At 40.7% G+C, this 15,848-nt stretch overlaps 4 protein-coding genes across 4 annotated transcripts; 1 reads left to right on the forward strand and 3 right to left on the reverse strand.

The window, feature by feature from the left end:
- The first annotated feature begins 1,607 nt into the window (after positions 1-1,607).
- Positions 1,608-3,306, forward strand: LOC135679586 (U-box domain-containing protein 4-like). The gene is made up of 2 exons (XM_065193490.1): positions 1,608-2,675; positions 2,789-3,306. Exons 1-2 carry the CDS (start codon positions 1,698-1,700, stop codon positions 2,858-2,860), a joined length of 1,050 nt encoding a protein of 349 aa, XP_065049562.1. The 5' UTR covers positions 1,608-1,697; the 3' UTR covers positions 2,861-3,306.
- Positions 3,307-6,942: 3,636 nt separating this feature from the next.
- On the reverse strand, positions 6,943-7,560 carry LOC135679587 (uncharacterized). Its single transcript, XM_065193491.1, has one exon. The coding sequence runs from the start codon at positions 7,501-7,503 to the stop codon at positions 7,075-7,077; it is 429 nt and encodes a 142-aa protein (XP_065049563.1). The 5' UTR covers positions 7,504-7,560; the 3' UTR covers positions 6,943-7,074.
- A 1,214-nt stretch (positions 7,561-8,774) lies between these two features.
- On the reverse strand, positions 8,775-9,440 carry LOC135680061 (uncharacterized). The gene has a single exon (XM_065194051.1). The coding sequence runs from the start codon at positions 9,317-9,319 to the stop codon at positions 8,891-8,893; it is 429 nt and encodes a 142-aa protein (XP_065050123.1). The 5' UTR covers positions 9,320-9,440; the 3' UTR covers positions 8,775-8,890.
- A 4,680-nt stretch (positions 9,441-14,120) lies between these two features.
- On the reverse strand, positions 14,121-14,833 carry LOC135680062 (uncharacterized). The gene has a single exon (XM_065194052.1). The coding sequence runs from the start codon at positions 14,771-14,773 to the stop codon at positions 14,345-14,347; it is 429 nt and encodes a 142-aa protein (XP_065050124.1). The 5' UTR covers positions 14,774-14,833; the 3' UTR covers positions 14,121-14,344.
- Positions 14,834-15,848: the final 1,015 nt, after the last annotated feature.

Below are 15,848 nucleotides of genomic sequence, written 5' to 3' on the forward strand. Positions count from 1 at the left end.
AAAGTGTACATCCGAATAATAAACATTGACCTAGAGAATCCGAACACAGCAATCATCCAATGCTCCCTGTCCACACATTTCAAAGTGATTAGATAGGCGAGCCTGTATACAGCTGATGAGGGCGGATCTCTATGTGCTCTGGAAGTGAAGTAGAAACGTAATGATGCCGGCTTGCTTGCTCCATATGCAACGAAAGCAACAGCCACTCACACTTGGTTGATGGGAAGCAGGTCTCAGTAAATGATGCAGTTCAAAGCCACCATTAAAACCTCAAAAACTAGGGTGAACCTTCTAGGTTGTTTCAGTCATCCCAATGCTTGTCCGAAGCAGACAGTTATGGACCACGAGAGCGACTCACCTCGCCAGTGGACTCGAGAGACGAGAGGAGAGTACACAATAGTCCATCGTTGACTGGTCTCCATGCATGATATGGTCCATACAGTCGATCTTCAGAAACAAGACGTGCGGTTCCACTGCCGACATGAAGACCTCAGCGATTTATGTGAACCATCTTGGATTGTCATCCCAGGCACTGGAGCCTTAATCAGAGAACCTTCTTGCATCAGGTCCGTACATGAAGACCTGATGCAAGCACTGTAACGATCACGAGGCGACTCACTTCGCTTGTGGATTCAAACCATCAGAAGACTGGAGCCTTAATCTGCTACTAGTAGTCCATGCTATGGTCTATGCACACCGCGTCTGATGATGCAATTGCAGTAGTAATATAACGTGGGTGGGATGGCGGACTAGGGATGGAGCCGAGATGTGACGGCTGAGGGTCCCGTCACTCGCCTTCTTCCACGAAGAAACCAAATGAGGAACTCTTTTGATTTGTCTTCTGCTTAGATTATTGTACATCATCATAGAGCTTCACTGAGTGAGGCCTCACTGACTAGTGTGGCCTGGGTTTGACTGGTGGGCCAAGGCCGGGGGCATAGCCGACATCGCCTGTAAACGTAAACTGGCATTCCCACGATAGGTTTTTACGGTGCCTTACTAAAACGATCTCGGTGATGTCCATGTCACCTTTAATTACTCAACGTGACGGTTCTATTATTCGCCGTCACTTTTTGACTCTATGAAGTCTGAATTATATGCGATAAGACGTGCAAATCATATGTGACAACCCTGAGTAATACCCGTGACCAAGTGAATCCTTGTCTCTTCTAAAATAGTCAAATAAGATCAGCAGCCAACCAAAAAGCTGAAGTAATCACTAAAAAGATAAAAATAAAATCCAGTGAAGCAGTAACCGCCGACACATTTCCGTAACCAAAACGGCATCCAATAATTATGTATCTGTATTATTACCCCCCAATAATTACTCCAGTCTTCGAAATACATATAGGCTCACTGAACCCGCTTCTAGAAACGTCAAAAAGATTTTGTCCCGTTTTACATACCTGATGAGAGCGTGGATCCCACCGCATCAAGTACGTGACAGGGTGTGTCTATCCGTGTAAGTAAAGTTTTGGGAAACCCAAGGGCCCATTTGATGGTATCCTAATCCTACCTTTGTGCTCGATTATTCGCACCCAGAGCAGCCGGCCTCCTCACGTGTGCTCGAGCTCCTCTCCCTGTATTTAAGTCGCTCCTCCTCACCCCCTCTCAAAGGCAACACATCATCCTCGGCCCTCGGCCCCCCTCCCCCCTCCTTCATCCTCTCTGGCGGATTGGCTCGGACATTGGATCCAATGGAGGTGATGGTAATGGAGAGCAGGTCGGAGATCGGCCCCCAAATGAGCCGAAGCTGCAGCGACGGCGGCTTCAGCGACTGCAACAGCGACCGCTCAGGCGAGTTCTCCCCAACAGGCGGTGCTTTCTCCCTCCGCCGCTTACTTGTCTCCTCCTCCTCCGAGTACTCTGACGAGGTGGTCAGGGGGCTAATCTCCGAACTGGAGTCGCCCTCCGTAGAGTCCCAGTGTCGCGCCGCCACGCAGCTCCGCTTCCTGGCCAAGCACAGCCCCGAGAACCGCATCCGCATCGCCCGGGCCGGCGCCGTCGCTCCTCTCGTCGCCCTCCTCTCCCATCCGGACCCGCAGCTCCAGGAGCAGGGGGTCACCGCCGTCCTCAACCTTTCCCTCTGCGACGAGAACAAGGCCACCATCGCCGCGGCTGGCGCCGTTGGCCACCTCGTGCGCACCCTCTGCTTCGGCACCCCCGCGGCACGTGGGAACGCCGCCTGTGCCCTCCTCCGCCTCGCGCAGCTCGACGACCTACGCGCTGCCATCGGCGGCTCCGGCGCCATCCCGGCCCTCGTCGCCCTCCTCGAGACCGGCGGATCCCGCGGCAAGAAGGACGCCGCCACCGCCCTCTTCACCCTCCTCGCCTCCAAGGAGAACAGCAGCCGGGCAGTGGAGGCTGGGGTGGTGCGCCCGTTGCTGGACCTGATGGCCGATCCGGAGTCGGGCATGGTGGACAAGGCGGCGTACGTGCTCCACCGCGTGCTGGCTTTGCGGGAGGGCCGGGTGGCAGCGGTGGACGAGGGCGGCCTGCCGGTGCTGGTGGAGATGGTGGATGTGGGAAGCCAGCGGCAGAAGGAGGTGGCGATGCTCTCGCTCCTCCAAATCTGCGAGGAGAGCTCCGCCTACCGCAGGATGGTCGTCCGCGAGGGCGCAATCCCGTCGTTCGTCGCCCTCTCCCAGTCCTCCTCCAAGAAGATCAGGGAGAAGGTTGGTAACCTCACCATCCCGTGTTCCAGTGTTCCGTCTCAAATTATTATCTAATTTCTTTCTTTTTTTTCCATTCCCGGGATAATAATTATTTTTCTCAATCAAATGAACAGGCGGAGGCATTGATTGCGCTACTGCGGCAGCCGACCTCACCCAGCACGAAACGGCCGATGGCGTTGGCCTAACTCGTGCCGATGACACGTGTCGTCCCGAGGTCGTCCTTTGTAACAGCGCCACTCTACTTTGTACAGCAAACGGAGTGCAAAAGCAAAGAGCACCGTTGAGGTGGAGCCCGGTCGTTACGGGTGAAGAGAGCCGGCGCAAGCGTCTTCGTCCAGCGGTGTGCTGTCAGTTGCAACTGTTGACCCAGGCGAGCTATCGAGCGCGGCCATCGATATTGTTTGTGGAACTTCCACCGCCGGCACGAAGTCGCCGGCGGCAAACTGGTTTGGTGGGTTGAAGCCACGTGTGCCACGGCTTCCAAAGGACCTGTGGCTAGCTAGTAAAAGGGTTTTTGAGTGTCACATGAGTGGAGCGGCCAACCTGGGGAGAGATTGATGCAGCGACGTATGTTACCCTTGTCTTTTGTGGCCTGTTACTGCTTATCAACAGGGGAGATTGAGCGCTACAATCCTTTTGGTCCATTTTGGCGTGGAGAAGAAACGTGGAGAGATTGCACCGAATTAAAGTTCAAAAAATAAAAACAAGCAAACCAATGCGTATATTGATAACAATTGTGCAGATGAAATTTAACGCTTGTTAATTTGTTTTAGTTGGCCGATTCAGAATCATTCTATTTTATGCTCTTGCTAGTATCACCAACAATCGAATTAAGAAGATGTTGAATTCTGTAAAATTATATTTGAGATATTGCTTGATAAGAATTTATATCAATGCTTATTAAGTTACTTTTAAAGCTAAGGTTTTCATGAAAAATCAAGAGGGATAAAATCGAAAATATAAATAGAGAGATGGTATATTATGTGACTTTGTGATCATTATGCCTACACACCATCATATTAATCACATATGGTGTCACCGTTATGAATGTAACAATGAGGTACCAACCACTTAATTTCGAGGTGTTAATCAATTGATGTCGATATTAATGCTGATGTGTTGATGATATTATTATTTTTCTATCAATTACAAATAATATGATTATGCAACAAACTATCAAATCGTTTGGGATCAATTTATATGATATTATTTATAGTTAAATAAAAAATATCGGGAACTTCTTTTTTATTATTTATAGCATGGTTTTTTCGATTATATAAGTCATCATATTATTAGCACTAATTGATTATTTTTTAGATATTTACAAACATCGCGACAATGGACTATCAAAATTAATGAGATTTGTTTCCACTATCAAAACCTAAATAACAAGAAGATTATATCAGAAAATGATTTAAAAGAAACACATATTTCCTTTGTTTATTACTTTTTAGAATTTATAATCTTTCTTCTCTAGTACAAATTAATTATAATAAAATCAAAATTTTTGAGTCTGATAAGTCAATATTTGATCATCATTGGTATGACCCTACGAGAGTTAAGAGCTTATAGCCCTTCCGCTAATACTAATATGATAAATCAAAATTTGATTATCATTGGTGTGATCGTGTAAGTTTACACTCACACGATTTTATCCTTTCGGGATCGTGAGCCTCGAGATAAATACTTCTAAAATAAGAGCGACCTTGGTTTTCCCTATTTCTAAAATAATTCTAAAATAAGAATGATCTTGGTTTTTTTTATATCTCAATCAATGTGAGATTAAATATTTTTATTAGAATCGATTCTCACCGTCATCAAAATTTTATTTTATACATATCATAAAATAATTTAATCAAATCATTTAGAATTAACATAACACGATGAAGTTGTTTTGCCTCACGAAAATGGTAACCCAACAGTACTTTGTACATCGAGACGTCGACTCGATGGGCTGTCACCGAGCTCATAGATTGGAAAATGTGAAACCAGAAGCCAAATCTCCTTTTCCCTCGCATGAAATGACGCTGAAAAGTGCATCCAAACCAATAAAAAGAACCCATCCGGCCATTGCTGTGCTGCAGAACAATGATGACAAAACGACACTCGCACACTCTAATAATTAAGCACGAAAAAGTCTCTCGTCTTCTTTGTTTTCTTCCAATCACTGCCGCAATTTACTTGGAAATTAGGGGTGCCTTTCTTGATCTTATCTCCACCTCGTCGTCCTCAGCCTTTCAGCTTCGTTGTTGCATAATAACACAGACAAATACTAAACATGGTTGACTCGATAGCTTGCATTTGGCAATGTCAATTTGATATCTAAATGGATCTGTTGGAATGAGACATCAAATGTTTGGATGCTGAGACATCTTTTTTTTATATTAATTTCCGATGTACGGGGGGCGACATGATGTCCACTCAATCTCTTGTAGTGTGGTGTTGGTAAGAATATAAATTAAGATCATCTTTTATTTACCTACTTAAGTTTATAAGTATAAAGGTATTAAGATTTTAGATTGCATCCTTTTTTATATCTTTTGTTTGCACTGTATTTGTCTAATGTTAAGTGTTTGAAATCTCATATGATAAATTTTATATCTAAAATATTGATCTAATGGTAATACATAAGCCATCGTATGATTGACTTGTATTAATATCTGATAGAATGGGCACATGATTAAATCTCATCTTCGTCGATTTGAAACGAGTGGGTTTAGCTTGATAACCTACAAATCTGGAAAGGTAGACTTTGCCAAGTTAGTGGATGTTGCTCACGAGTTGTGATCCAAGACATAATACGTTACGGACGAGATTGGTGTTGCTAAACGAGTAGGTTTGGCAGGATTGCATAATATAATTCAAAATGTCCAAGTTAAAATTTCATAAATTAGAGATCTGTCCGGGTTGAGGTAGAAAGAAAATTAGGCTGAAGTACTTAAGTCGAGAAAATTGCCTTGTATGAAAAAAAAAAAAATCATGACAAAAGATACAACGTCAAATATGTCCAAGACATGTAAGTTAAAAAAATCTAATCAATATGAAGAGAAATATATCATGACAGAAGCATAAGGTCAAATAGACCTAAGACGCACAAGTTAGAAAATCTCAACCTACGTAAAAAGAAATTTATTATGATGGAGGCGCAAGGCTAAGTGTGCCCAAGGCACATAAGTCATGAAAATATAACTCGTGTGAAGAGAAATTCGTTACGATAGAAGCACAAGGTGACTTGAGGCATGTAAGTTAAAAAAATCTAACTCGCATGAAGAGATCTATTATGATTGATATAGAAGATCAACTGTGCTCGAGATGCGTAAGTCGAAAAAAATCATTTCGTATGAAGAGAAATCCATCATGATAGAGGTGCAAGGCAAAATGTATTTGAGGGACATAAGTCAAGAAAACTCAACCAGTGCAAAGAGAGATCAACCATAGTAGAGTCATAAGACAAATATGCTCGAGGCGGGTGAGTTGTGAAAACTCGACCCACGTGAATAGAAATCCATCATGATAGAAGCATAAGGCAAGATATACTTAAAGAATGTAAGTTAGGAAAACTCGACCTATGTGAAGAGAAATTTATCATGCCAGAGACATAAGGCGAAATGTGTATGAGATGAATAAATTAGGAAAACTCGATCTGTACGAATAGAAATATACTACAATGAAAGCACAAAGCCAAATATGCTAGAGATGAATAAGCTAGGAAACTCGACTCAGCATGAAGGAAAATCCACCATTATAGAGATGCAAAGGCCATATATGTTCGAGACATATGAGTCAAGAAACCCGACGTATGTAAAAAGAGATCCGCTATGATAGAGACACAAAACAAAATTTGCCCAAGGCATGTAAGTAGAATCAAACATATAAGTAAAGTAATCCGTTATGATAGAGATATAAGATAAAATATGTCTCAAGCACGTAAATCAGAAAAACACGATCCATAAGAGGAGATCTCGAGAGACTTCAATTGATTATTATTACCAAACCAACCACACTTGTTTGTGTTGTGTTGGAAAGTGAGATGATAAAACAGATTATCAAAGATTAATAATAAAAAAATATATCAAAAAATAGATACAATATTTAATATGATTCGATAAATTATTCTCATTTATATTTATGGTGAAAACTAAAATTTTAATTTACAAGATTATTAAGTTGCATCATCTCATAGAATATATATATATATATATATATATATATATATATATATATATATATATATATATATATATTCTTATAACTTGTAGATCCTTAATACAACAGTAGCACGACGTACCGTAGGTACATGTAACATAAGACAGAAACCAAATACTTAGGAAGCCAAATAACTACTTTAGGCCTGCAGGAAAAGTTGCGATTCATGTACTGCTCGTCATGATCATCCCTGCTACTCCTCCAGCTCGAAGGCTGACACCGGGAAGCTGTCGGATAACCCAGTGCCGGTCTTGAAGGTGATCTTCCCCGTCGAGGGATCCTCGACGCGAATCTCAACGACGGAGAGCCAGAGTAGCAGCTCCTTGGTCTTCACCCCCGTCATCTTGTGCATCTTGCGCTTCTCCACGAATGCCGTCACCTCAGGGGCGTACGACACCGCCCGCTTGATCTTCTTGAAGGTGTGGTCATGCTTCTTCTTCTGGATCAGCCATATGAACCCAGCCGCGCGGTTGTACCCGAACTCTTGGATGTCCTCTAGGGGGAAGAGCCCCCTCGGGAGCTCCAGTTCTTGAAGCAGTTGGATGGATTTCTTGCGGCAGAGGGCGTCACCGGTGTAGACCTCAGCACCGTGGCGATGGCTTTCGATGGTGTGGAGAGCCATGTCGTCGATAACTAAAGTGGTTCGGAAGCTAAAGAGCAGTGCAGAAGAGGATGACGAAGAGAAGGCAAAAGGGCTGATGAAACGAAGATGGGAGGGAGATGGTATATATAGGTGAGAAGTACGAGTCTTGTAATGGGTATACGACGCAAACAAGCCATGATATGCGCATGTCATGTAAGACCCATAGAGTTGGTCTTCTTTGGAGGGAAGTCAATAATTACCGGGAGAGGGTGTGTGGTACGCAGATAAGCACTTGGGATGTGTCAGCGGGACGAGCGACTGCAGCCAAAGTCAGTCAAACGACCAAGTCGTGGTATTGCAACGGGCTCGATCTCGATCGATTTGGTCTCAACGTCTAAACCACGCATGCTTTCAAGTTTGATCAAAGGTCATTTAGTCTCATATTGAATAAGGAGTATAGAAATCAATGGCTCAACTCTCAAAGGTGTTTTTTGGAGTTCATATGCTTCGAAAGGATAAAACTGTGTGGGTACGCATATCGTCCAAAACGAATAATTCCTCGTGAACCTACGGGATGTACCAATGATCAACCGATCAAATAGTCCCTTGTCGGATTGGTGCTAGAAGGAGGGCCCAAGATCAGCACCTCGATCAAGCAAACTCGCTCCTGAATTACGCACCTTGGCTCCCCTACGAGAGAAAGCACTGATAAGACAAAAGGCTCATGAGTTAAATGAATATATAGATAGGATTTATGTTCTTAGATTGAATTGATATCCGATCTAAGGTATACCTAAAATTTTAATATTTTTTGACTAATCTATGAGCTTGGAACCTTTTCGAGTCGCAATGTCAAAAGTAGATCTCCACTTGAAAATTCTGGAGGTATTTTTGATAAAGTCTAATATTTTCATATTAAAGCGTGATCAAGCATTTGATCTTTTGAAATGTGGATGATCTGATTTGGATCACATGTGCCCTACTTGGATTGTTGTCATTTCATATAGTTTTTACAAATGCAAGTAGAAAAACTTTTCCGTGTTTTTGTACGATTATCCCACTTAATAATATATTATGAGTGCCAATCAAAATTTTCACAAAAAAAAAAAATGAAAAAAATTATGTTATAATAAATGACATGTAAGACGTTCACAGGTGAGTTTGAATTTGAGATCTATCACCTACGATACTGATCAATTGAATGTCTCAATAGAGATAAGAGCAATGATCAATTATAATGTATGTTAGTGTGAATGTCATGATATTAATGTAAATGACAAAGCTGAGTAGAATCAACACCGGAAAGCATGTACTCCAAATCACGCCATATTTATTATCCAAATTACACCACACTTATTTGTGACAGCAATACATCAAAAGATAAATAATTAAGGTGCTTCGAATGCCCGCCCATCTTTTCCCTGCCTCACTGCTCCAGCTCGAAGGCAGCTCTCGGGAAACTGTCCGACAGTCCAGTGCCGGTCTTGAAGGTTATCTTCTCCGATGATGGGTCATCGACGTACATCTCGACGATCGAGAGCCACAGCAGGAGCTCCTTCGTCTTCACCCCCGTCATCTTCTTCATCTTACCTTCCTCCACGAAGGCCGTCACCTCGGGGGCGTACGACACCTGCCTCTTAATCTTCTTGAAGGTGTGATCCTTCTTCTTCTTCTGGATCAACCATACGAAGCCGGCTTCGCGGTTGTGCCCGAACTCCTCGACGTCCTCGAGAGGGAAGAGACCCTTGGGAAGGCGGAGCTCGGCGAGTAGCTCAATCGATTTCTTCTTGCATATGGAGTCTCCCTTGTAGACCTCCGCACCCTTGCGGTAGCGGTCGATGGTCGCGGATGCCATCCTATCTTTGTTACAGAACTAATCCAAGTGAGATAGATTTAGACGAGAGACTGCAATCCGATGATGAAGGATCGGAGAGGAATGGAATATTTATAGCGTGCGGCAGTGGCAAAGATCGGAGAGAGAGAGAGAAAGCAAGAATTTGACTTTTGGAGCCTTGCCTTAGATTAATCGTCGTCGGTGGTGCGTATTCTGTCAGCCAACTCTTTTGTGTCATTCTATGACTTCGTCCATAACGACGTCGTCCTAAAGTGTTGTCCTATTGACCTGCGAACCCATCGAAGACGGCATTCATAGATTTTTTAGTCACACATCGAGCGATGTTCCGGAATCAAAATCAACTAGTTGGGAGATTGTGAGAGGGGTGGTAATCCTTCTTAATAATGTAGTTTGCGAATGGAGTCCCAAATTGTGAGAGGGGTGATAATCCTTTGAATGCTCATTCAAAATTCGATTAATATCAAATCTTTAGAATGACTAATTATATTAAACAAGAGGCAATGATCTAATGTGATAAGTTGTGATTTTTCTTTTTCACAATAGTATATCTGAGTTATTTTATAATATGATGGAGTATCATAGGGTATTGAATTGTGATTGGAAGAATTAAATATGTAGTTATAGATATGTGCGTCATCTGATTGTGGGTGATAGAAATTCATGAATCATTAACTCGTTTTGGATTTCGTCGTTTAAGAGTTGATGTCTGACCTATAAGGATTTGTCGCCTCATACGTGGTAGATATCTCTTCACGCAAGTTGGGTTTTTTCAATTTATATTTCTCGGTAACATTTAGCCTTGTGTTTTCACCGTGACTTTTTTTTCACTTGAGTCAGAGTTTTTTTGACTTACGTGCATTTGACACTTTTAGCTATGATTCTGTCGTAATGGATTTTTATTCATGCATATTAGGTTTTCTTGATTTACGTGCCTCAAGTACATTTGCTTTCTACATCTATTGGCAAATTTCTTTTTGCAAGGATTGGATTTTTCCAACTTATGTTCCTCAAGCACATTTGGCCTTGTGCCTTCGCCATGATAAATTTTTATTTACATAGTTCAAATTTTTTTAATTTGGGTATCTCGGGTACATTTAGCCTTACACCTTCATTTGTGATAGATATCTCTTCACGTGGGTTGAGTTTTCCTGATTTAAGCACCTCAAGTATATTTGGCCTTGCGCTTTCATCATAGCAGATTTCTCTTCACATGGGTCGGGTTTTCTGAACCTACGTGCCTCGGGTATATTTGACCATATGCCTCCATTGTGTTGGATTTCTCTTCATGCGAATCAGTTTTTTCGACTTATGCGCTTCAGACACATTTGGCCTTGCACCTCTATCATGATAGATTTTTTTTACGTGAGTTTGGTTTTTTCGGCTTATGTATCATAGGCACATTTGACTTTGTGCCCCAGCCATGACATATTCTTGTCACGTAAGTCAGGTTTTTTCGACTTGCGCCTTTGTCGTGGCAGATGTCTCTTTATGCGGGTCAAGTTTTTCTTACTCATGCACCTTGGGCATATTTGCCTTGTTCCTCTATCGTGGTAAATCTCTCATCAATCACTTACTTTTATGGAGAGAGGGTGCTTGGTCATGAAAGAATCAAGAAGATAGAGAATATATAAATAAACTTCAAGTACCAAAATAAGACTGAAGGATATAGGTAAAGGAACTTCATAAGATCAATGTCAATAGACTTCTCATCAAAATAGCTAAAAGTTAAGGACTTCGAGTCGATGTAGGAGTGCTTAACCAAGGAATAAAATAGGTAGCACACAATGTTATACCTCTTCCACTCAAAAGAGTAGGCAACAAAGATGATAGAGAAAAAGGTATAATCCGCGACCAAAACTATTATAAACTTAATTTAACTCAGGGTGAAATTTTAATCTTTTCGAGTAAAATTTTTTGCATTTTAAAAGTTCAATGACAATGAGAAGATGAATTGCAGTAGTTAACTCAACGCAAAGAGTGCAAATACTTCGGGTGTTTCGGAAGTGTGAGTAAAGAGCATACAAATGTTAAAAACTAGCTTGATGCATGGAGTACAAGAGGAGGCGAGGAAAGTCAAGAAATCTTTGTCTTCTTAACTTTTAAGAGAATGAGTAAAATCAAATACTCTAGTTTTCTTATTTATCAAGCAAAAGAGCTATGTATCGATTTAAAGACCCTTTGAAGAAACTTATTGGAAGACAATAATTATCCAATCTTCACCAATATTTATCGGTGCTACTAAGAATAGACTGTCCATTACATTTTTAACAAAATGTGAATCGAAAGGAGAAGTGATATGAACTTACTTGGAGATAACAACAAGTAAAAGAGGAATCAATGGGCAAATTTTACGAAGAAAAAATCTCAAAATTTTTAAAGTCTTTTAGGCAATACTCAATAAAACTCTAATAAACATCTACCTAGGTCAAGTGGCATGAGACATTTAAGAGACTTGCGTATAACAAGAAATGTCTTTTCTTTAATTTGAAGGATCTATATGAACCAACAAGGATCAGCACAACTTGACTGACTGCACACTAGAATCATAGTTATTAACGAGTTGAAGTAGCATGATGGATCAAAGTTTAACTACTTAACAATAGTGGTGGAGTGTACTTGGGAGCCAAGAGGCACATTGCAATTAGTGTAGAAGATTAAAAAATCAGTAAAGATGAGGGAATACAATGCCTGTAAAGATTTCGACAAGGGCGTTGAAGGAATAAGTGGGAGAGAATGTCATAGACAAAGCTATAAACATTGTGTTCAATGTAATACTTATGTACGTCAATATCTTTCGATTTTCTTCATACTTTCAACAACATGTAGAGAGTTTGTAATAGGTTTAGGAGCCCTATTTTGGTGGACTTTTATAATCGTTTCAAGCTTATAAACATAAGTTGTATGCAATCATCATGTAACGACAAAACTAAATAGAAAAAGCTATCTAAGCAATCATTTTGAGTGTTTTCTAGTTTAATAAAGTAGTGTAGAGTATTAGCCAGTATAATAACCAGAAGTTACCTAGGTGACACATGACTAGATGAGCCTTTAGAATAGTGTCTAGGGCTAATTAGTTGCTTTGTTCCACAATTGTGTTATTTGGGCACTTGTAGGGACTTTTGGTTACAGCGAACCACCTTGGATCATTTATTGTGTAATCATTCATATCTTGCGAAGTCTATGTTTGTAATTTATATTATTTGTCAAGTGTTTTTTGAAATGATTGCTTATAGATCCTGAGTTAAATGCTTTTTCTAACCCATCTTATCTTGTGTAGGTCCTTCAGCGATTATAAGAGGTTTTGGGGAGGTTGAACCAATAGGAAAATCTAGAGGCAACATCATATATGCAGCGAAAAAATAAAAATTCCTAAATTTTTCAATAATGTGTTTGTCATCGTGTAAAGATTGGTGCGTAAAATTCACAATACCGAAAACTATGCATATGAAAGATTGTATTTTACTTAGGAAGATCGTATATCTCTGAATCTTTGCAGATCTGTAAGAGTGGATGAAGGAGGTCAAGCGACCTCCTCTCCAGCGATGATCTACACAGCAGAGCTACAACGATGCTCCTCAAATCTTCAAGTTTGTTATTTAAGGAGGAGAATAGGAGGTAGAAACCAAGAGAAGCTCTAACCTTCAAGCTGTGATCCACATAGTAGGGCTATAATGATGCTTCTCAAATCTTCAGGCTTGTTATTTGAGGATGAGAAGGGGAGAGGAGAATATGAGGTATTATTAATCATCTAAGATTCCATGAGCGGTTCAATCAGTTAACTCATTCTCCAATAAGCATCTGCACTGTATCACTACGAGACTAATCACCTCAATCATATGTACGGTATATAGTACACTAGTTTATCTGATTATCTTGATTTTCCTCTCGAGTAACTTATCTTGATCTTCTCATGATTCGATTTCCATTATGCGTGCGCGCACGTACACACACACACACAAATATATATATATATATATATAAGCAATATAAAGTGATAAAAATATGTAATAAAAATGCGTATCATGTAACACATATCATTACTCACGTGATTAGCTTGTATGACACCTGTGACTAGTAGACCCTTTTCAGATAGATATACAAGAATGCTAAATAACTTAAGCAAAACCAACTAAGTCCGTAACAATTTATTAAGAGGGTTAGTTGACGAATGTTCCTACGATATCATGCCCTCATTCTAGCATCAAAATATTATAGAAAAATATCGTTAACGTCTTGATTAGCCTAATATGATCTGAACTCATATGCGCAAGATTATTCGAGGTACTTTTAAGGTAGAAATGTTAAGCTCCTTAGATGTTATTTGCATGAATATCGAAGTCGGGAGAGGTTTATAGACCCGGACACTCGGAAGCCCAAGTTAGCAATCCAAAAAGTACAAGTGTAAATGAAAATAGTTAAAAAAAGTCTCTTTTTTTTAATACTAAAAATGAGTTTTTATATTAAAGGTTGAGCAAGAAGCTTATGATAGGAAGTGGCCATTCCTTCTTGGTGATGCCTAAAAAGCTTTCGCCAAGAGCAATTCTACAATCTTCAAGTTGATTGATTACAAGACTCAACTTTCTAAAGTCAATGTCTCAAGGGACTTCGATTGACTATTACTATCAAACCAACTACGGTCATTTGTATTGGGAACTGAGAGGATAAAAAAAATATATGAAAGATTAGTACTCAAAAGCGTATCAAAAAGTTGACATAATATTTAATATGATTCAATAAATCTCATTTATATTGGAATCAAAAATTAACTTCTTTATGAGATTAGTTACAAGATTATTGACATTCACTCATGTAAATCTTAAAGAATTTAACTTTTATATATATATATATATATATATATATATATATGTATATATATAATTTGTAGATCCTTAATACAACAGTAGCACGACGTAACGTAGGTACATGTAACATAAGACAGAAACCAAATACTTAGGAAGCCAAATAACTACTTGAGGCCTGCAGGAAACGTTGTGATTCTTGTACTGCTCGGCATGATCATCCCTGCTACTCCTCCAGCTCGAAGGCTGACACCGGGAAGCTGTCGGATAACCCAGTGCCGGTCTTGAAGGTGATCTTCCCCGTCGAGGGATCCTCGACGCGCATCTCAACGACGGAGAGCCAGAGTAACAGCTCCTTGGTCTTCACCCCCGTCATCTTGTGCATCTTGCGCTTCTCCACGAATGCCGTCACCTCAGGGGCGTACGACACCGCCCGCTTGATCTTCTTGAAGGTGTGGTCATGCTTCTTCTTCTGGATCAGCCATATGAACCCAGCCGCGCGGTTGTACCCGAACTCTTGGATGTCCTCTAGGGGGAAGAGCCCCCTCGGGAGCTCCAGTTCTTGAAGCAGTTGGATGGATTTCTTGCGGCAGAGGGCGTCACCGGTGAAGACCTCAGCACCGTGGCGATGGCTTTCGATGGTGTGGAGAGCCATGTCGTCGATAACTAAAGTGGTTCGGAAGCTAAAGAGCAGTGCAGAAGAGGATGACGAAGAGAAGGCAAAAGGGCTGATGAAACGAAGATGGGAGGGAGATGGTATATATAGGTGAGAAGTACGAGTCTCGTAATGGGTATACGACGCAAACAAGCCATGATATGCGCATGTCATGTATGACCCATAGAGTTGGTCTTCTTTGGAGGGCAGTCAATAATTGCCGGGAGAGGGAGTGTGGTATGCAGATGAGCACTTGGGATGTGTGACCGAGACGAGCGGCGGCAGCCAAGTCAGTCGAACGACCAAGTCGGGTTATTGCAACGGGCTCGATCTCGATGGATTTGGTCTCAACGTCTAAACCACGCATGCTTGAAGTTGTGACCAAAACTCTACGAGTGGCCGTCCTTCATGGGTTCACGAGTCAAATAAGACAATAATTTTAGTACAACCACGGTCGTTATGGACCAAGTTAAAAGAATATATAGATAGGATTTAGGTGCTTGGATTGACTTAATATCGGATCTAAGATATATCTAAAATTTTAATATTTCTTTTACTAATCAATGTGACATCATTCTATGAGCTTCGAGCCTTTTCGAGTCGAGGTGTCGAAAGGAGATCTCCACTTGAAAATTCTACTTATGGTGGAGGTATTTTTTATAAAGTCTAATATTTTCGATATTAAAGCATGATTGAGCATTTGATCTTATCTAATGTAGATCATCTAATTTGAATCACATGTGCCCCGCTTGGATTGTTGTCATTTCATATAATATTTACAAATGCAAGTAAAAAGGTTTTGACGTGTCTTTGTATGATTATATTCGACTACTTATCCAATATTACGAGTACCGATCAATTTTTTTTATAAAAAAATAAAAAAATCTGTTATAATAAATGACATATAAGACGTTTTCAGGTGAGTTCGAATTTGAGATCTATCACTTACGCATCAATTGATACTGATCAATTGAATATCTCAAAAGAGATAAGAGCAATATAATGTATGTTAGTGTGAGAGTCATGATATTAATGTAAATGACAAAGCCCGGAATGCCAAAAATTTGAGTGGAAT

Source organism: Musa acuminata, chromosome BXJ1-7, assembly GCF_036884655.1.
Source record: "Musa acuminata AAA Group cultivar baxijiao chromosome BXJ1-7, Cavendish_Baxijiao_AAA, whole genome shotgun sequence".
Taxonomy (NCBI): Eukaryota; Viridiplantae; Streptophyta; class Magnoliopsida; order Zingiberales; family Musaceae; genus Musa; species Musa acuminata.

What these genes read in the sequence shown, in the direction of transcription:
- LOC135679586 (XM_065193490.1), top strand. Translation starts at nt 1,698, where the DNA reads ATGGAGGTGATGGTAATGGAGAGCAGGTCGGAGATCGGCCCCCAAATG. An exon ending in CCAAGAAGATCAGGGAGAAG is followed by an intron (nt 2,676 to 2,788) that starts GTTGGTAACCTC and finishes TCAAATGAACAG; the next exon opens with GCGGAGGCATTGATTGCGCT.
- LOC135679587 (XM_065193491.1), bottom strand. Translation starts at nt 7,503, where the DNA reads ATGGCTCTCCACACCATCGAAAGCCATCGCCACGGTGCTGAGGTCTAC.
- LOC135680061 (XM_065194051.1), bottom strand. Translation starts at nt 9,319, where the DNA reads ATGGCATCCGCGACCATCGACCGCTACCGCAAGGGTGCGGAGGTCTAC.
- LOC135680062 (XM_065194052.1), bottom strand. Translation starts at nt 14,773, where the DNA reads ATGGCTCTCCACACCATCGAAAGCCATCGCCACGGTGCTGAGGTCTTC.